The sequence below is a fragment of the Mesoplodon mirus genome (assembly GCF_964341445.2).
Source record: "Mesoplodon mirus genome assembly, chromosome: 6".
NCBI classification, from domain to species: domain Eukaryota; kingdom Metazoa; phylum Chordata; class Mammalia; order Artiodactyla; family Ziphiidae; genus Mesoplodon; species Mesoplodon mirus.
The window spans coordinates 5,577,921-5,599,042 of NC_138982.1; the positions used below are offsets into that span (position 1 = coordinate 5,577,921).

At 52.1% G+C, this 21,122-nt stretch overlaps 1 protein-coding gene across 1 annotated transcript; it reads right to left on the reverse strand.

The window, feature by feature from the left end:
- Positions 1–686: 686 nt before the first annotated feature.
- Positions 687–2,025, reverse strand: FOXL2 (forkhead box L2; the record flags this gene model as incomplete). Its single annotated transcript, XM_082626220.1, has 1 exon — positions 687–2,025. The coding sequence occupies one exon, from the start codon at positions 2,023–2,025 to the stop codon at positions 886–888; it is 1,140 nt and encodes a 379-aa protein (XP_082482346.1). The 3' UTR covers positions 687–885.
- Between the last annotated feature and the right edge of the window lie 19,097 nt (positions 2,026–21,122).

Here is a 21,122-nt window from a genome sequence, read left to right on the forward strand (position 1 = left end):
GAATTCTACATCAAATCTCCTGTAGAGAAGAATTTCATGTTTTGCTTTAGCAAACTCCAAGGCCACAATACTTCGCCGGTTTTCCGGTGAGATTTTCTTTAAAAAAATATTTTTTTGATATCATCTAAAATAGCCCTCCCCATCTTTTTAGCAAAACATTAGCCAGCCGCCCGGGCCTGAAGGGGCCCGAAGCGCCGGGATGGAGAGCGAGGGAAACGCAGCCCCTCTCCGAGCCCCGATGCGGTGTAAACCCGGGCGCAGGCGGCCGAGCGAGGCGGCCCCGGCTCCCTGCTCCGGCCCAGCCCCCGCCCGGCCCAGTGGGCCCCAGCAAGGGGCTTCTGAACAGCTCCAAGAGGGTACGCGGAGCAAATACACTTTCGTCCCTTTCTCGGTCGGCACGGGTCTCGTTGCCCGCCCAGGCCGGCGCTTCTAGCCAAGGATGGCGCGGCAGCCGGACGGAGAGAGCCGAGCGCGAGCGCACCGACCTGTGAGAGAAGGCCAGGAGATCTGCGCCGCCGACGCCCGGCTGCACCTCGGCCCCGGGCACTTCCTCTCCGCCGTGAATTTTGGCAACCGGTGTCCAGCCTGGACGCTGGGGCGCCCGGAGAAGACTAGGCCTGTAGAAAATGCGTGGAGAGGCGGCCTGTAGGCCGGAGGAGCGAAAGGGCATAGAGGGCAGGGAGGCGAGCACAGGAGGAGAAGCGGAGACAAAGAGGAGCGAGGGGAGCCGAGGGGAGCCGAGGGGAGCGCGGAGGCGCAGAGGGGCCGTGGGCGCTGGCTCAGGGGGCGGCCCCAGCGGGCGCGCGGTCTGGCTGGCGGCGGTGGCTGCGTCCAAGGCCGGCGTCGCGTGTTCCTGCATCCTCGCAGCCGGCGGGCCCTGGCCTCTCAGAGATCGAGGCGCGAGTGCAGCGCGCCGGTCTTGCTGTCGTGGTCCCAGTAAGAGCAATGCATCATGGCGAGCTCGGGCTGCCGGGCGCAGGCGAACTGCAGGCCGGGTGCGTTGGTGGGCGCGGGCGCCGGGGGCGCGGCAGTAGCCGGGCTGGCGGGGCTGAGCTGGCCGGGGGGCGGTGCGGCGGCCCCGTGGTGCGGCGGGGCCGGCGGGGGTGCGGCAGCCGCGTGCAGATGGTGTGCGTGCGGGTGTGAGTGGGGGTGAGGCGGCGGCGGCGGGGGCGCGGCGGGCGGGCCTCCCAGGCCGTTGTACGAGTTCACTACGCCGGGAGGCAGCGCCATGCTCTGCACGCGTGAGTACGGCCCGTACGAGGCAGCCGGGCCCGCCAGCCCCTTGACCACAGCGGCCGCGCCTGGGCTGCCCGGGCCTGCGGCCGCCGCTGCTGCAGCCGCCGCCGCAGCGGCCGCCGCCATCTGGCACGAGGCGTAGGGCATGGGCGAGGGCGGCTGCGGTAGCGGCCACGAGTTGTTGAGGAAGCCGGACTGCAGGTACTTGGGGGGCGCCAGGTAGCCGTAGCCGTCGGTCCCCGCGCCTGCCACGCCGCAGCCACCCGCGGCACCTCCGGCCCCAAAGAGCCCCTTGCCCGGCTGGAAGTGCGCGGGCGGCGGCCTGAAGGGTCGTTTCATGCGGCGGCGGCGCCGGTAGTTGCCCTTCTCGAACATGTCCTCGCAGGCCGGGTCCAGCGTCCAGTAGTTGCCCTTGCGCTCGCCGCCGCCCTCGCGCGGCACCTTGATGAAGCACTCGTTGAGGCTGAGGTTGTGGCGGATGCTATTCTGCCAGCCCTTCTTGTTCTTCTCGTAGAACGGGAACTTGGCGATAATGTACTGGTAGATGCCGGACAGCGTGAGCCTCTTCTCGGCGCTCTCACGGATCGCCATGGCGATGAGCGCCACGTACGAGTATGGGGGCTTCTGCGCCGGGTCCGGTTTCTCCGGGGCTGTCCCGGCGCCGCCGCCGCCACCCTTGCCCGGGCTCGGCGGCGGCGGCGGCGCCTCGGGCTCCTTGGCCGCTCGGCCGGTCTCCGGGGCCAGCAGGGCCCCCGCGGCGTCCTCGGGCTCGGGATAGCTAGCCATCATGACAAAGCCGGCGCGCCGCGGCCGGGTAGTCCCTGCTCTTTTCCGCTGGCGCTGGCGCGGCAAAGAGTCCCGGCGCACAAGTCCGCTCACGGCCGAGTCTCAAACTTCTGGAGACTGCGGATGCCGCCCGCGCTCTCGCTGGCGGCCTCTCGCGCCTCTCTCTTCTTTCCCTTCCCCTAGGGAGAGGTCGGCGGGAGTGGAACTCAGCCTCTGGCCATGGGCAGTCCGCCCAACAGAGAGGGGCTCCGGCTCCGCCGCCCCTCCCCGCCCAGGCCAGTCCCCGCCTCGGTGGGTTTTCTTTTCTGCGCTCTTCCCCTCCCCCCCCTCCGGTTTCCCGAGGCAAGACCCGCGTCTCTGGCGGAGCTGCCTCCTGGAGTCCCTAGTGCGCCAGGAGCCTCGCTCTGTTCTGATTCGTATGGGCTCCGCCGAGTTCCGCTTGCGTCAGGCGCCTTCGCCCCTATAGCGGGGCGGCCAGTCGCGCATGGGAGAGTTCATCTCCAAGTCACTTTTTGTAAACGCCCCGAACAGCCCGGACCGGCCTGCCCCCTCCCAACGAGCTTAGGGGGCCCGGCGGACAGCCGCGCTCACGCTCTCACAAGCCCTTGAATCTGCCGGTGCTCGCTCTGCGGACTGGGCCGGGAGATGCCGAGGGCCTCGGCGGGGTCCGTCCGCACTTGGCCCGTGCCCTGGGAGCTCGGGCCCTAGCGGGAAGAGGCGCGCGAAGCCTCCTCGCAGCTTCCAGGTGAAAGAAAACGACTCCTTTGCTCTGCCCTTCGCTGCTGGCTGGGGGCTGAACTTCTAGCTCCGGTCCGGGAGAGGGGCGGGACGGCGAGGGGGCCGGACGAGGGTGGGGTGCAGAGAGCTGCGCGTTGGCTTTGGGAAATTCAGCCCAGAAACGCGTGTCACTGAACGAAGAAACCTCGGCCTGGCCTGTCCCTTGCGCTCTCAGGGTGACTGGGCCGGGACGGAGCCGGGGAAGAAGATCGCTGGGAAGAGGGGCCCGGGGGCTCCGCCTGAAGCCCCTGCACCCTTCCTTGCGCCGCTCCTGGACCTAGGGACCAGACCCCTACTCAGTAACCGTGTCGTAATCCTACGGGTTGGATGTGTGCTTTCACACACAGAGACTCCCTTTAACCAAGTAGACCCCACTCTGCTCCTGCGCCGACACAGCAGCAGATGTTGCCGTGGGGCTTTGGGGGACTGTATATGTATGTGCACCGCATCACAAATAGAAGTCATGGGGAGGGTCTGTCCTTGTGACACGTGAGATACCAGCTGTCCGGGTGTGCGTGTGCTGGTGCAGAAACACAGGTATGCACATATACAAGGTGTGATATTTATATTTATGGGGTAAAACACATTTATACTTATAGATATGTAATGGTATATGTGTATCATGTATCAGAGTAAATGTGGCTCATGAATATCGCATCTTCTTTCTTTTTCCTCTTTTCTCTCTCCTCCTCTCTCTCCTTTATTTCTTCTTTCCTTCCCTTCCCCATTTCCCCTTTTCTTTCTTTCTCAATTCTTCCTGCCTCTCTCGCTGCCGGTGTATATAATCTATCACAGCCTAGGAAGAAAAACAGGCTGTAAGGGAGGTACTTGTTCAAATCTCTCTCCTGACAAGACATTTGTTCGATCTTTCTCCGGGGCTGAGGGGTGAATTCTCACCTACTTTCAGCAGAAGTCTGATTGGGACCCAGTTGCCTGCAGGGAGGTTGTCTCAGGGGAAATCAGTGCTGGCAAAATAGTCAGGTGTGTCTTTTAACAGTTAACTCAGCCTTAACAAAAAGTCTGCAATCCTAAAGTGTGAGAGAGATGGCCGGTGTTTTGAGTCTTCATGCCCCAAACCCCTTGTCGCCGACGGGGCCAGGATACTTTGTGGAGGAAGGTGAACTGAATGGATGTCATGCGGGTGTGTATAGTGGTTGGCATGTCTGGAGTGGCTGGCCCAATGCCTGTCACTACCTCTTCCTCCCAAGCTGCCCAGTCTCTGAGGAAGCCTGAAGAGCCACTGGTGGCCTATGGGCCTTTCCCCCAGCATCCACAGGCCACCCTCATGTGCGGCCTCTTCCCACTCAGGCCCCTGATCTGCATTCAGAGATTAAACGAAAGGAGGACAGGGTGGTCAGGCTCTTTGGAATTCAGCATCTTGAAGATGACTCCAGAGAGCTCAGCAGGGCTCTCCTAAACTCACCTCACTAAATACCTTTCTCCACCCGCCATTGAAAAGGTCCCAAGTGGCTTGATTGTTTTCTTTCACTGCTTCCAACATACACCGGGGCAATCAGCTCTTTCTTCAAAACTCCTGTGGTTGCTTCCTGAGCAAGAGCGAAGGTGTGTTCTGCTTCCTTACCCCCATTAGGTGCCCAGGCTATGGGTGGGAGTGGTGTGAGTTGGGTTTGGGGCTGCTGCAGATTGACCTCACTGTCCATCCTCCCCCAGGGCCTTGGCAGGGGAAAATACAGCTGGGGGGTGGGGGGCTGCTCTCTCCTCTGCGTTTTTCTGGCCACCCGGGCTGGCGCCCCCTCCCCCTCCCTCTCCCTCCCCCTCCCCTCCCCCTCCCCCTCCCCCTCCCTCTCCCTCTTCCCCTCCCCCTCCCCTCCCCCTCCCCTCCCCTCCCCTCCCCTCCCCCTCCCCTCCCCTCCCCCTCCCCCTCCCCTCCCTCTCCCTCTCCCCCTCCCCCTCCCTCCCCCTCCCCCTCCCCTCCCCCTCTCCCCTCCCCTCCCCTCCCCTCCCCCTCCCCCTCCCCCTCCCTCTCCCCCTCCCCCCCTTGCAGGCGTTTCCGCCGCTGGCCTGCAGCAGCCAGGTGTGACAGCATTGTTGTGTGTGTCATCACTTCCCTGAATTCCAAACTTGGCTCCCTTTTCAGCCCTTAAGGACTGTGTGTGTGTGTGTCTGTGTGTGTGTGTAGGGGTTGGGGGTAAAGGAAGGGGTTGCTCTCAAGGATTTTCTGAGTGGGAAGGAAGAGGAGTCCTGCTCCCAGGTACCGATCTCTCCAGGAAGCGGTGGGGCGTGCCTTGGTTTACTTCTCAGCCCTCTTGGGCAGGCTGGGTAGGGCCCTGCTTCTGGGCGAGGTCGGGATCCCGCCGGCAAGACAGACCGCGCCGAGGCTTGTGTGGGGCCCCAGGGCGTTGCGGCGCGCAGGGCTCCGGCTCAGTGACCTTGGGGCGGTGCCCACGTCCAAGGGCCGGGCGGAGCTCCCAGCCTCTCCGGCCCGGGTTTCTCGGCGGCCCGCAGCTGCGGTGCTCGCTCTGCGGACTGGGCCGGGAGATGCCGAGGGCCTCGGCGGGGTCCGTCCGCACTTGGCCCGTGCCCTGGGAGCTCGGGCCCTAGCGGGAAGAGGCGCTGGCTCCGGTCTTCCAGCCCGAGCACCGCCGGCGGACGCCGTGGAGACCCGCCGACCTAGCGCGGCTGCCGGCCCCGCGTCTGCCCCGCGCGGCGGAGGCCCCGACAGCCGGAGCGAGCTGTGCCCTCCGCTCCGATGGAGCGAGGCGCTCCTCTTCCCACGGCCGGGAATCCTGCAACAGCGCTGGAGCGGCCCGCGCCTTGGGAGCCTGGAGGCTGGGCCCCGCCGGGTGAGCCGCCCGGCGGCCCCGAGGCAGGCAGAGGAGCTTCCCTGGCCCCGCTCAGCTGGCCTCGAGCCGCCGCCGGCGGAGACCCCGAACACCCACCGCTCGCCGCTCCTGCGGGGCGAGAGGGAACTCTGCGGCGCCACGGCGGGAAAAGGGAAGCTTGAATACGCATGGTGATTAGTACATACCCGCGCGACTCCACACCTCAACAGCTGTCAGCACCATCCCGGCCCACCTCACCCCACGGACTCCAGGTCTCTCTACTCAGGTCACATTCCTCCATCCATCCATCTCTCTCTTAGTCAACCCCCGTTATCCCCTCCAGTTCCCCTTTCCCCCACTACTCTCTCACACTCACCTGTCACATATACTAGTTCAGATCCTGCACATTTTGGTGGAAAACCTGTCAGTCTGATGCTGGGACTCTAAGCCTCTTCACACACTCCCACACCCAGCTATCTCAAGACTGATCTCTTGGCTGCATGTCTGCAAGTCTGACTCCCAGAAGCCTGCTGATTCTCTGATGTCCTTGGCCTGCGGTTAGGATGACTGGGCTGCCACCTGGATGTCACCATGGCGAGGTTGCTGTTCAGAGTTCTTTTGAGAAGCTCAGGTACAGAACATATACCTGATGCACTTGAACACACACAGGCCACTCACACAGGCTTCATCTCTGTCTTGTAGCTGTGCTTGCTGCCCGAACTGACAGGCTGCAGAGAAGTTTGCACGGTTCTCTCCCGTGCACACACCCACACGGCGCCAGGCCCCAGGCCAGCCGGTATTATTCTGCCTGGTTAGGATTAGCAGAGTCACTTACCCAAATATGTGCTTGGGAGAGAGAGTGAGAAAGAGTAGGGAAGTGGTGAGAGAGAGAGAGAGAGAGAGAGAGAGAGAGAGAGAAAGAAAGGGAGAGAGGGAGCGAGGACACTATTACCCATTCTGGGGAAGAACTCACAGAGCAGAGCTGAGAGCTGTTTCCAGTTGGTAAGTATCTTGCTGAATTTCCCCCCACCCCACACGGGGCCTGCGGGTGGCTGGGCTGGGAGTCAGCAGGCCAGAGTTCTGGGTTCCTCCTTGCCTTACTGATGTTGGGCTTCAAGTCCATCAGCACCTCTTTGCCCCAAGGAGTGAACGCCCTACCCTGTACCAGGCAGACTGCAGTGCAGTTGCAGACCTTTTTCCTGGTTGAGCCTAATTCAGAAAGAAAAGGCAGAGGGAGTGGTTCCTGGGCCATGTCAGGACCTCTCCCTACCAAAGACCTCTGGAATGCTCCCAGAGAGAGAAGTCTAGGGTGGCAGGAGCTGCTGGCCAGCTTCCTCTGGTATCCTATGGCTCTGACTCCCATGGCCCAAAGCCATTTTCTTCAGCTCTGAACAGTGAATACCCTGACAGTAGGCCCAAACACATGCTTGAGAGCGTGATGTAATCTTGTTTAAAGTTGCCTTTTTCCGCATCCAAACTGTAAGCCTTCATGGGCAGAGACTGCGTCTTCCACTTCTCACTCAGTGCTTCGCACCAGGGTGGGCTTAATGCATTGTAGTGGAATTGGAACTTGGCTGTGCTCCACAGAGAATTGAGAGATGCCACTTTCCTTGTTATGAAGCTGGAATTTCTAAGAAAGGGACTGCAGGTGGGGAAGAGTGGCTGGACCATAGAGGGCCAGCTCAGGATCTGAGAGTTCTCTGTCGTCTGGGGCTATCTGCTCATTGTGGTGGTACAGCCGTGCTGCTGAACCTTAGGCAGGGACACAGGACATCTTCGTGGTTCCCCCATCCCTCCCCCACCCCCTGATCAGGGCGAGGATATGTCTGAAACAGTCAAACTTAACTTTACTAGAAAGAGAGAGGCCTCTGCATCTGTGGCAGCTAGCTTGTAAGGTAAGGCCTGTTGCCTGGAGCCCTAAGCAGGCCCATGAGGGGATGCCTGAAAGAGCTCTTCCTCCTGGTTCTCATTCATATTTCTCTCCAAAAATGGGCACCATCTAAAGAGGTCCATGTAGGAGGGCAGTTTTAGATGCCTAGCTCTGATGAAGTCCAGAGGAAGGGAGAAGGGCTGAGTTTTATGTTCCCTATGGCTGGGCTTCCGAAGAAGATTTCCATCACGCCAAAATGGTGTGTGTATGTGTGTGTGCCATTTAACTTACATATGGTAAACAATATGCACCTCAAGTGTACAGCTTGATGTATTTTTACATATAATATAGCATGTAGCCACCACTCTGATCAAGATACAGAGCTTTAACATTTCTGTCACCTCAGAAGATTCCCTCCTATCATTTCCTCATCCATACTTACTCCCAAAGGTAACAGGTATTCTGATTTCTGTCACCATAGATGAACTTTGCCTGCTTTGAGCTTCATATAAATGGGGCATACCATGTGTACTCTTTTTAGTGTGGTGTCTTCTGCATAATATGTTTCTGATATTTATTCATCTTGTTGCATGTATCAGATATTAGTGCTGTGTAATATTCCACAGTTTGCTTATCCATTCACCTATTGATGGACATTTGTGTTGTTTCCGGTTTTGGGATATCGTAAATAAAGCTACTGTCAACGTTTTCTGCATGTCTTTTTGTGAAGGGCATTTCATTACTCCTGAATGATTACGTAGGAGAGTAGGCATCTGTTTAGTTTTAGTAGAAATTGCCAGTTTTCCAAAGTGGAAGAACAAATTACAGTGTTATACAGACAGACAGACATGCTGTAACAGGCCTTTTCCTTCTAGAAAGCATTCTCTAAAGACCGCTGTGTACCTCCAGCTATTATTATTATTGTCATCATTATAAAGGGTTAAGATAGCTATCCTTTATTTATTTTATTTTTTTAATTAGTTTCTGCTTTATAACAAAGTGAAGCTATCCTTTATTAAACATTTATTTTGAACCAGGGACTTTACATGCATTTTCTCATTTCATTTTTTTTTTTTTTCAAGAGAAGGAAGGGTTTATTACTTGCAGCAAGTAAGGAGAACACTAGGGATCTTTCCCAAAGCTGTGTCTCATTTCTTTTTTTTTTTTTTTTTTTTTTTTTTGCGGTACGCGGGCCTCTCACTGCTGTGGCCTCTCCCGTTGCGGAGCACAGGCTCCGGACGCGCAGGCTCAGCGGCCATGGCTCACGGGCCCAGCCGCTCCACGGCATGTGGGATCCTCCCGGACTGGGGCACGAACCCGTGTCCCCTGCATCGGCAGGTGGACTCCCAACTACTGCACCACCAGGGAAGCCCTCATTTCATTTTTATGACAACTGAATTCCCTGGTGGTCCAGTGGTAAGCTGAGGGGTTGGTGCTATTCCCATTTGATAGATGAAGAAACTGAGGCTCACAGATGTTAAGTAGCTTGCTGAAGGCCCCCAGCCACTAAGTGGCAGTTTGACTTTGGAACCCTGAGTTTCACCTCTGAGTGTGTGCCTCTGTTGCTGCCAGGTCAGGAAGTCCTTCCTTCCATCTGACCAAATCTAAGCTGTTACTTATGAGGCCCATTTCCTATAACCTCTGGTCCTCCCCACATACATGGTCACACCCAGGCTTGAGATCTCTGTACACACACATATGCACACAGTCTTTGTCACAGCTATGCACACCCACTGTGAAGAAGATGGCCATGGGGACCAATTCATGAAAACCTCAAAGCTTGCCAAACCCAGGGCTCTGCAACCTGACGGTGTTCCTCTCAGGGAATTTGCAGGAGAAGATTAGACCTGCAGAGAAGATTAGGCCTGCAAAGAAAATTTGGGACAAGTCTGTTTTCGGATGCTTCTGAGAAGAATTCAGAGACCATCTTTCCCTGGGAAGAGGTGGGCATTTGGTCCTCCTCCCAACACGTTGAGCCAAGCCCATAACAGTGGTGATTTAGAGGCGTCAGCCTGGGGCATCCCTCTCTCTGCAGGTTCGTCCAGGGATGTTCATCTGGGGTTGATGGGGATGATAGCCTGGAAATGTCACACCTTGCCTGGGAAAGTGGTAAGTGGGAAGGATGTGTGTGGCGTGTGCAGGGAGAGAGCTGCTCTTCAGGACGTAGCACTTGACTGAGCCCTGCAAGGAATGGTCCCCCTGGGAAGGAGAGCCAACAGCCTTCTCCTCAGGACCATATCCTGAGGACGTGGTTCCCAGGTATCCAAGGCCCTGGGCTTCACTGAGAGAAGTGTGCTACCCTGTGGGTGGAGACAATACGTGCGCACTCTACTGTGCACCGGGCCCCTCCTCAGGCTCCTTTTCAGACTAATTGAGGCCTTGCTGGGCTCTGGGTTTGTAATTCGGGGTAACTGCTGGCAGGCTGCTGTGGTGGCACAAGCAGGCTTTTGTTGGGGGAAACTGTGGTCCGGATGTTGGAGCTTTGGGTGGGAATCCTTTCCAGGATCCCTGTGTGCTCTGTTCCAGGTACCTCTTGGCCCTTTTGCTAGGAGGCAGCACTTCCGAGGAATGGGAACTAGTAACATGTCTGAACAGGAAGGGCCCTCTCATGTGGATGATGGGAACTCAGGTCCAGAAATATACAAGGTCTGCTCTAGGCCACAGAGGTAGTGCAGGTGGAATGGAGGTCCTGGTGCCTGGTACTGTCACCGATGCACACCCACCACAGTCTGGGAGACACCGTGGGGGAGTAGTTAACACAGACCTCTGTCCCAGTTCTTACTGACATCAGCCTTGGAGATTATGGAACCTTCCTGAGCTTCAGAGTTTTAACATTTTGTCATTCTTTGAACAGGCAATATATTTGCGTATACCAAAATTTAAAAAAATTTAGAAGTTGCTCGCTTCGGCAACAGATTAACTAAAATTGGAACAATACAGAGGAGATTAGCATGGCCCCTGGGCAAAGATGACATGCAAATTCATGAGGCATTCCTTATTTTTGTATAGCTGATTCACTTTGACATAAAGCAGAAACTAACACACCATTGTAAAGCAATTATACTCCAATAAAGATGTTTAAAAAAATATACAGAAGGCTTACAATGAAAAGTCTCCCACTTCTGTCCCCAAGTCACCCTTCTCACAGGCAGCCAGAGACCCTAGTGTCTTGTATATCCTCCTGGACATATTTTCTGCATATGCAAGCATACCACATAGGTTTCCCTGCCCTCCCTCACTTTTTGCACATGGCAGCATCTAATGCACAGTGTCCCGCACCTTAGAAATCTTTCCATATCAATGCCTTCACTTTTTAGAGCTACATAGCATTAGCTTGTTTCCAGTCCTTTGCTTTTATAAATAATACTGTAATGTAAAATCTTATATATACCTAATTCTGTAGGCGTGTGCATATATCTGTACAAAAATTTCTACAAGTATAGAGATGGGTCAAAGGGTATATGCATTTGTAACTTTGATAGCTGTTACCAAATCACCCTCCTTATAGATTGAAGCAGTGTATGCTCCCACCAAAAGTGTATGGGATTCTTGTTTCTCCACAGTCTCACTAACACACATATTTCTTTTTATGAAATAAATCTTGCAGATATAGTCGAGGACCCCTCTGTATCCTTCCTTGATCCCTCTCTGTCCCTCTCACCTGAGGTGATTACCATGGTAAATACTCCCATAGGTGTTTTAATACTTGTGTGACAGGTATCCATTCCTAGGCAATACTTAATATTGCTTTGTGTTTCATAATGTTATATAAATGGTATCCAACTGTTGCAGAAAGACATGTGCTTGCTTTTTCATTCAACCTTATGTTTGAGAAAAGCTCCTGGTTGATACACAAAGACAAACTCCATTCATTTTCACTTGGTTGCACCATTCCATTGTATGGACACAGCACGATTTATTTATTCATGTTCCTGTTGAGGGATGTTGGGTTCTTTCCTATTCTTTAAGGTTACCGACTGGCCTGCTATGGACGTTCCTGTATATGTCTGCTAGTGCATATGTGCTACAGTTTACCAAGAAGTGAGATTGCTGTATCAAGGGATTCAGATATCTTCAACTTTACTAGTTATTGCTGAACACAGCCTCAGCTTCTTCATCTGTCAAACAGACAGAGTGATCCCTGTGCCCTGGGAAGTCAGTATCAGTGAGTGAGATGGTAGAGTGGGAGAGAACGTGGGCTTGAATTTCAATAGATCTATACTTAAATCCTGGCTCTTTGATCTACTTGCTGTGTGACTTTGGGCCGTTATCCAGCCTCTCTGTGCCTCAGTTCCCACATCTGCAAACAGCGATAATAGTATCTAGGTCACAGAATTCTGGAGAAGACTAAATAAGATACTGTGTGAAAAGTATTTAGCACCGGGTCTGGTACAGAGGAAGCACTAAAAAATCCCAGTGGTGATGATGACGATGATAATAATACCAACAATAATAATGTCTTTGATCTCTTTGTTTTTAGCCTGTTATTGTGGTGCATTTCAGGCCTATAAACTAAGAGAGAGAATAGTACAATGAACCTCCATCTGGTTTCCTCTATATCCCCACCCATTTCTTCACCCTTTCCCCACCAGATTCTTCTGAAGTCATTTCCAGGCATCATATCTATTACTTCACTTGTATATATGTCAGTTCATATCCCTAAAATATAAGCACTTAAAAAACATAGCTACAATACCATCATCATATCTAAAAATTGAGGGTGATTTAAAAAAATTATTTATTTATTTTATTTATTTTTGTCTGCGTTGGGTCTTTGTTGCTGCGCACGGGCTTTCTCTAGTTGTGGCGAGCAGAGGCTATTCTTCATCGTGGTGTGCAGGCTTCTCATTGCAGTGGCTTCTCTCGTTGCAGAGCATGGGCTCTAGGTGCATGGGCTTCAGTAGTTGTGGCTCGCGGGCTCTAGAGTGCAGGCTCAGTAGTTGTGGTGCACGGGCTTAGTTGCTCCACAGCATGTGGGATCTTCCCGGACTAGGGATCGAACCCATGTCCCCTGCATTGGCAGGTGGATTCTTTTTTTTTTTTTAAACATCTTTATTGGAGTACAATTGCTTTACAATGGTGTGTTACTTTCTGCTTTATAGCAAAGTGAATCAGCTATACATGTACATATATCCCCATATCTCCTCCCTCTTGCATCTCCCTCCCACCCTCCCTATCCCACCCCTCTAGGTGGTCACAAAGCACCGAGCTGATCTCCCTGTGCAATGCGGCTGCTTCCCACTAGCTATCTGTTTTCCATCTGGTAGTGTATATATGTCCGTGCCACTCTCTCACTTGGTCCCAGCTTACCCTTCCCCTTCCCCGTGTCCTCAAGTCCATTCTGTACATCTGCATCTTTATTCCTGTCCTGGCAGGCAGATTCTTAACCACTGCACCACCAGGGAAGCCCGAGGGTGATTTTTTTTTTGGTATATCAAATACACAGTTAATGTTGAAAATTTCTCAATAATCTCAAAAGGACTTTACAGTTGGTTTGAGCCACGATCCAAACAAGATCCATATATTACATTTGGTTTAGATGTCTCTGAAGTCTCTTAACCTATAACTATAGCTCCTCTTTTTTTCCCTTCTTGCATTGTATCTGTAAGACAGTGGGCCACTCATCCTCTAGGACAAGGCTTCTCACAGCCTGGATTTTGCTGATGGCTTCCTTTAACATGCTCCTCTATCCTCTGTATTTCCTGTGTGCTGGTAGACCTAGAGGCTTGGTTAGATCAGGTTTGATATTTTGGCAAGAACACTTTACCGATAGTGTTGCAGAGTTCAATCAGGACACACTAATGTTTAGTTTCTCCTCTTTTGGATTTTAACAGCCATTGATGATCACTGTCCAGAGCCATTATTCATTAGGGTTCATTAGCAAAATGGTTTTATTCTAATCCTGTCATTCCTTCTTCATTAATTAACTAGACTCTTCCATAAAGAGAAACTCCTCCTTATCAACCATTTGATTGCCCGGAGGTAATGTCTGTGAAGGATAGGCAGGATGAATGATGGATTTTTCTGATGTTTAAAGACAATGACGATGAGGCTCTAAGTGGTCATTTAGGAAACAGCTGATTTTGTGGGTCCTGAAATATATTAGGAGTGTCTTCCACCCAGAAGAAGAAAGGAAGAAAAGAATGAACGAACAAATTCACACACTCCTCAATCACATAATTTGTTTCTTCACACAGGTGTTGAACCCCTTTTCTGTGCATTGGCTGTTCCAGGTGTGGGAATGCAGTGAGGAGCAGTGTGTGATTTCTGCCCACAGGGAGCTCCAGGTGACAAGTACACAGCCGGTACACATCTCCCCAGCCCAAGATGCAGGTGCCATAGGAGGCAAGAGGAAGAAAGGAGAGATTTCTGGCTGGGTAATCTGGGAAGGCCTGGCAGGTAAAGGCCTCGTCCCCCAGGAGAGGCTGAGCTGCCCCCCCACCGCCCCCCGCCATGCCACTGCATGGGCCAGAGGACAGCATGTTACTGCCTTAATCAAGGGGTGCTTTCACCTTTGTACCTGTCAGGTACCAAGGTATGTGCCAAGTGTTATGGTGGACATAAGAAAAGACCTAGTTTCTACCCATGAAGAGTTTTCTTCAGTCTGATCGGGAAGAAAAACAACACACGCTCGATCCACAACAGATCAGCAAGCGTTGGTTGTAATTCAACAAACTTTTCTGAAGCGTTTACGGTATGCCAGAAGGACGGCCTCCTGCCTTCAGCAGGCTGTATGGCCTTCTTGGCATGTCCATGTTTTGGGTGCTCTGGGCTCCTGTCCACCCGTCCTCTCACCCCAAACTCGGGGTGCATCCTTGGTCATGTGGGCCTTGGTAAAGTTGACTTGCCTATCAGTATCTTCTCAGCTGCTTGCTGGTCATCCTTTAAGTCTGCTCAAGGATCATCTCCTCTTGGAGGTATTCCCTGGCCCAATAATCTATTGATATGTCAGCAGGCTGGGCTGGGTGTTTGGGGTCCTATGGCACATTGTCTGTGCTTTCTTCTATCTCAGCAATTATTACCCTCTGCTGTAAATTATTTGTTAATTTGTTTATCTCCTTCTCCGAGACTGTGAACCCCCTGAGAACAGTGGCTTTTTTCTCATCATCTTTGTATTCTTAGTGCCTGACGTATCTGTAGTGCAGAAAATATTCGTTGAATGAACGTCTGAGACTCCACATTTAGCGCTTCTTTCTCTTAGGTGCAGATTCAGTCTGGGAAAAGATGAGGCATTCAAATGTTATTAGTCATGGACACTTTAGTATGAATCATTCCAGTGTTTCATTCTAGTTCTGTGAGAGGTAGAAACTGGGAATGGGAGGGACTCTAGGACAAGAGTTAGGGGTCCGCACGTGTTATGTTCTCGGATAGTGAGGTGCCAGGGTGAAGAGGAGGGGAATTCAGGCTGGGAGAGGGTCCCGGAGGGTTCGAAGGCAAAGGCTGCCGGCGGTCTCGTCAGGCGCTCGGGTGGAGGAAGGAAAGGGCAGCTTCCGGGTGTGCCGGGCCCGCCGCGTGCCTCGGGTGTAGGACGCTGACGGCGCACAGTGCGTCCCACAGGCCAGAAGCCGGGCTGGCCCGACGTGGGGGGCTTCCTCGCTTTGTAGCGCCGGAAGCGGCAGCCGGCGGTTGGGCTCAGAGCCGGGCCGGGTCGGGCCTTACCCTGTTATCCCACCCCGCGGCGGCGCAGGAAGCCCCTGGGGAGCGCGCCCGAGCCCCCGGCGCCGGGCCCCCGCCCGGGCGTGGTACGTGGCCCTCGGCTCTCAGCGCAGACGCGCTCGCCCAGGGAGGCGGGGTCGGCCGGGGTCCTGCACTGCGGCCGCCTCGCCATCTTTATGTCTCCTTGACGTCCTCAGAGACGCTGGCCTCGCCACCTCCCGCCTCTGCTAAGCCCTGCCTCGGAGGCCCCGTCCCGGGGAGGGAATAAAAGATCCGCCCCGAGACGGCGGGACCGACTGCAGCTTCCTGTGGCCGCAAGAAGGCGTAGCTAAGACATTCTCTAGGTAGGGACGACCCTGGAGACAAGGTAAAGTCCAGATGGAGGGAACACCTGTGTGGGGAGGCTGGCGCTTCGTTTGGGACAGGCAGGACTGCCTTGGCTCTAATTTTCTGTGAGAAACGGGTGCCCACAGGTTCTGGGACATTATTTATATGTCACGGGGTGGTCCTTCCTTCATCCGAAGAGCGTATGAATCGAGAACAAATCACAGAGGCTGAGTGTGTGCCCTCACAGTTCCACAAACATTGTGCACTTTGTGTGTCCACACATTCACACATAGTTGTTCACCTGTGTCCTCACTGGTGTGTGTGTGCGTGCCCACGCACACCCCCGCACCCACACAGTGCCCCACCCCACCCCTTTTCTCTCCAGTTTGTGTCTTAAAAAAACTGTCCGTATAGAATGCCTATTATATATGGCAGTCTGTGCTTTCCAGATGCTTCCTGATAGTTCTCCACTTTTCAGGTCTGGGAAGGGCATTTCTGTTAAGATCCCGCCAGATTTTCTTTGGCTTCTGGAACTGGGGGGCAAAATTATTTGCAAACGTTAAATTACATGAGCCATCAGGGAGGAGCAAGCTCCTATTGCATAGGTGGGTTTGCTTGCGACTGGCTGCCCCCCCAAGGACTACCTTTAGGTGGCACTCCCTGGTTGGCAGAATTTGTCATTCATTCATTCGTGCATTCAGATGAACACATCCAGACACCGCGTCTATACTGGCCCTGTGCTGGGCCTGGGGATCTGGGGAGGAAGGCCTTGTTCTTGACCTTGGGGAAGTGCAGTTTAGTGGTGAGTTGAGTAGGTAAACAGACAAATGCAATATAGTAGGATAAGTACTGTGATGGGGGGAGGTGGAGGAAGTCTTCTCGCTGGGGCTAAGTCTTGAGGGGAGATGTAGGGAAGGCATTCCAGTAAGAATAAGCATGTGTGTAAAGGCCAGAACTGAGGGAGGCGGTGGTGCTCTCAGGGGACCACCAGCGTCTGGGTTTGGCAGTGTCCAGTGTGGGGGAGGGGTGGCCGATAGTGGGCCATGAAGCCGCACAGGTTGAAAAAGTCACATCACTGAGGGCCAAGGCTGCCTCCCTGAGGGACTTGGACTTTATCCTGAGGCCGTTTGGCTGTCAAATTGGGAGTGAAAGGGAGGGTTTGCACGTTAGGAAGCTGATCCTGGCTGCAGCGTGGAGGATGGCCGGAGGTGCCAAGGGTGAAGCACACAGGTGAGGGGTGATGGACCTGCGCCAAGGAAGGAGCAGGAGGATGGCCAGAAGGGCCCACAGGTAGGCGAGATGATTATCTGGGAGGCACACGCTGCATCTGAGGTGCCCGACGGGCGTGCAGGTGGAGGTGTCTGGGAGGCAGTTGGATGTGCGAATCTGGCCTCCTGAGACAGGTTTGGGAGTCACTAACCTATAGAAGGAACAGGATGAATTCACCCAAGGAGGGTGTGGAGAGAGAGAGATTGAGAGTGAGAGAGAGAGAGAGAGAGAGGCGTTAAAGAAAAGAGATGGGTAGAGTTGGGGAGCCAGTAAAATGACTGAGCAGGAGTAGACAGAGAAGTGGGGGTGACCAAGAGTGTGTGGTGTAATGGGAGCCTTGGGAAGGCCCTGGTGAGGACCCTCCCTCAAACCCACCTTCTCTGGCTTCCCACGCCTGGGGTGCCTTGCCCCTTATGGGGTGATTGGTATTTTAGTGGTGACACAGTCTCTCTGATGGTGAAAATTTAGATGCCACAGTAGACTGATTGTGGGACAAAGGTTGGGGAGGGGGCCTCTTATGTGCTTTAAATACTCATGGATACTGTTTATGCAGCTCTTGCAGGTGTTGGTAACTTTACACAAATTATCGCATTTGATCTTCAAACAACTCTTTTCAGGCAGATATTATTCCCCCACCCCTTGACAAGTGAGGAAACTGGCTCAGAGAGGTTTAGTGTCTTGCCCAGGGTCACACAGCTGTTAGAACTGTAGGTGGGATGTGGAGTCAGGTCTTTTTGCTTTCCATATTCCAAGTTTTTTTTTTTTTTAAATTGCTTTCCTTAGCGCATGTTTCAGAGGTGGCTGCCTGCTAGATTGGCATCTGAGCCTGGCCTGGCTTGCCCACACCCTCCAAGCCTCCAGGCCACGGGGACTTCAGAGGAGGCTTGTATCCTAGATTAGCCCTAAAGACAACATGCTCCTGAAGAAGAAAGAGGAGGTCTAGGCACAGCCGAGGCCTGGGATGGGAAGGGCTTCCCGAGAATCAGTGGGGAACTTCCTCCTGGGAAAGCCATGAGAGGGGCAGTTCCTCTCCTGGGCCAGGCGTCAGGGAGTCAGGGCCCCAGCTGTTCCTGCCCGGCCGCCCGCAGCCCTGAGCGCCCACCGGAGACAGGAGGCCCTGCCTGCTCACTGCCCATTGTCCCTGCACCACAGTGCCGCTTCCCATGCGCCTCCTGTTTATACAGGAAGCCCCTGCTCTGGGGTGCCACCTCCCTCCCCTGATGGCTGGCTCCAAGCTCAAATTCCTCACAGGCAGCCTCAGTGAGGGAGGACGAGTACGTTATCCCTGCTCAGTCACTTTGAGAATTAGTACAGCAGAGTGGGTAACAGCATGGCCTTGCGGTGTGGCTACCCTGGATCTGAATCTGGCCACTCTTCAGCTGTATGACCTTGGGCATTCACACTGACCCTGTGAGGGCAGCTTCCTCCTCTGTAAGATGGGGAGTATTAGTCCTATTTATCTCACAGTTTCTGTGTAAAGGTAAGTGAAATATGGAAGCGTCTGGAACACAGTATGTGCTCAGTAACTTACAGATCTCGTTGTTACTTGTTCTTTACTTCCCACTTTTAGTTGCCCTGAATTTCAGCTGTGTTCCAGTTGCACGTGATAGTTTTAGAATATAGCCTCCAAATTTTGTGACATTCCTCCTTTTAAGGGGTAGGGTCTGTGTCCCCTCCCCTTGAATCTGAGTGTTCGTGTGACTACCTTGGCCAGTATGGTATGGTGGAAGTGACACTGTGTGACTTCACAGGCTTTGTTTTGGCTGCCGGAACACATACAGGTGGTCCCTGACTTCTGATTTTTCGACTTTATGATGGTGTGAAAGTGATGCAAATTCGGTACAAACTGAAGTTTGAATTTTGATCTTTTCCTGGTGATACAGTACTCTCATGATGCTGGGCAGTGGCAGCAAGCTGCAGCTCCCAGTCAGCTACGAGACCATGAGATTAAACAACTGATACACTTACAAGCATTCTGTACCCATACAACCATTCTATTTTTCACTTTCAGTACAGTATTCAATAAATTACATGAGGTGTTCAACCCTTTTTTATAAAATAGGCTTTGTGTTAGATGATTTTGCCCAACTGTAGGCTAATTTAAGTCTTCTGAGTGTGTTTAAGGTAGACTAGGCTAAGCTGTGATATTTGGTAGATTAGGTATATTAAATGCATTTTCGGCTTACGAAATTTTCAACTTATGATGGGTTTATTGGGAGGTAACCCCACTGTAAGTCGAGAAAGATCTGTACTTGGAGCCCTGAGTTGCCAGGTAAGAATCTAACTACTCTGGAGTTTGGCAGGCAGTGAGGATTGTTCTTGTTGGGTGAACTACCAGAGGGATGGGAATAGTTTTTCCAGTTCAATAAATACTTATTGAGTGGAGTTTCAAAATGGTATACTGAACTCAAATTGGAATTTCCTCCCTCACCAACAAAATATGGAAAAAATTAGAAAGATAAAATAATAAATACAGAGTTGCACTTAAATTATGAAGGGATAAAACATTCCTGGAATGAAGAAGTGAATAGGATATGACAACCATAAGCTGAAGTGCTTCTGAGTTTGTGCCCAAAACATATGCAGAATTATGTCTCAGAAGAGGTGCATGCAATCAGGAATCACCAACCAATAAACATTAGTTAAGCACTTATGTGCTAAGGCTTTGTCACTTATCTGTGTATTTTTACAGTTAATGCTTGTTTAGAGTCACTTACATGTTTACATTTTCTTTGCTCACCCATTTCTTCCTTTTGAGTTTAATTTCCTTCTTCCTGAAGCACATAGTTTCTTTCTTTTTTAAAAAATAAATTTATTTATGCATTTATTTATTTTTGGCTGCCTTGGGTCTTCGTTGCTGCGTGTGGGCATTCTCTAATTCCGGCAAGCGGGGGCTACTCTTCGTTGCTGTGCGCGGGCTTCTCATTGCGGTGGCTTCTCTTTGTTCCAGAGCACGGGCTCTAAGCACATGGGCCTCAGTAGTTATGGCATGCGGGTTCAGTAGTTGTGGCTCATGGGCTCTAGAGCGCAGGCTCAGTAGTTGTGGCGCACAGGCTTAGTTGCTCCACAGCATGTGGGATCCTCCTGGACCAGGGCTCGAACCCATGTTCCCTGCATTGGCAGGAGGATTCCTAACCACTGCACCACCAGGGAAGTCCAGCATATGGTTTCATAGTGCTTTCACCAAAAGTTTGTGAGTAGTAAGTCTTGATGAAATTTAAAAATTTCATTCTCCCTCTTAAATGTTAATATCATTGGATATAGAACATCAAAGGTGACAGTTATTTTTCCTCAGCACATGGGAGATACTTGGAATATTCTGTTACTTTCTGGCATCTGTGGTGTCTGTTGAGAAGTCTGAGGTGAGCCTAATTGTTCCTTTGTAGGTAATGTGTCTAGTCTCTCTAGTTGCTTTTAAGATTTTACTTTGATGTTTTGCAATTTTAATATGATATGTCTAGGCATGGAATTATTTTTATATATTGTGCTTGGGGACTGGAGTGGTTCTTCCTTATGAAGATTCATGTTTTTCATCATTTTTGAGAATTCCTGGCTGTTATATCTTTTTAAAAAATTTTTTATTTATTTAATTTTTTGGCTGCGTTGGGTCTTTGTTGCTGCATGTGGGCTTTCTCTAGTTGTGGTGAGCAGGGGCTACTCTTCGTTGCGGTGCGTGGGCTTCTCATTGCGGTGGCTTCTCTTGTTGCGGAGCACGGGCTCTAGGCACGTGGGCTTCAGTAGTTGTGGCTCATGGGCTTAGTTGCTCTGCAGCATGTGGGGTCTTCCCGGGCCAGGGATTGAACCCATGTTCCCTGCATTGGAAGGCAGATTCTTAACCACTGCACCACCAGGGAAGTCCCTGTTATATCTTTTAATATTACCTTTTCCCTATTCTTTTTATTCTTTCCCATTACAAATTTGTTGGACCTTCTCATTTTCTTTTCTTTTTCCCTTAATTATCATTCATGCTTTCCGTTGCTTTATCTCTCTGTACAATATTATGGGTGATCTCCTCATAGCTACTTTCTAATTCAGTAATTTTCTTTTCAGCTCCTGAAAAGAGATTTTACTCATCCATTAAAATTTTAGTTTTGATGACTATATTTTTTCATTTCTAGAAGTTTTGTTTGGTTCTTTAAAAAAATGCCTGGTATTTCATTATGGTTTCTGCTTCTTCTCTTTTTCTCGTTTATTATTTTAAACATACTTATTTTATAGTGTTTCAGAATGTTTGCCTATCGGAAGCTCTTGGGATGCCATTTATCCTGTTTGTTGTGTCTGAAAACTTGCTCGTGGTAAACTTTTCTTTGTATGGTCCGCCATTTTCACTGGTGATTTCCTTCCCAGTGGGAATCCTGTACTGCCTGAGTTGTAGGAATGACCCCACAGAGAGGTTTTATTTTGGTTTTGCCAGGTGC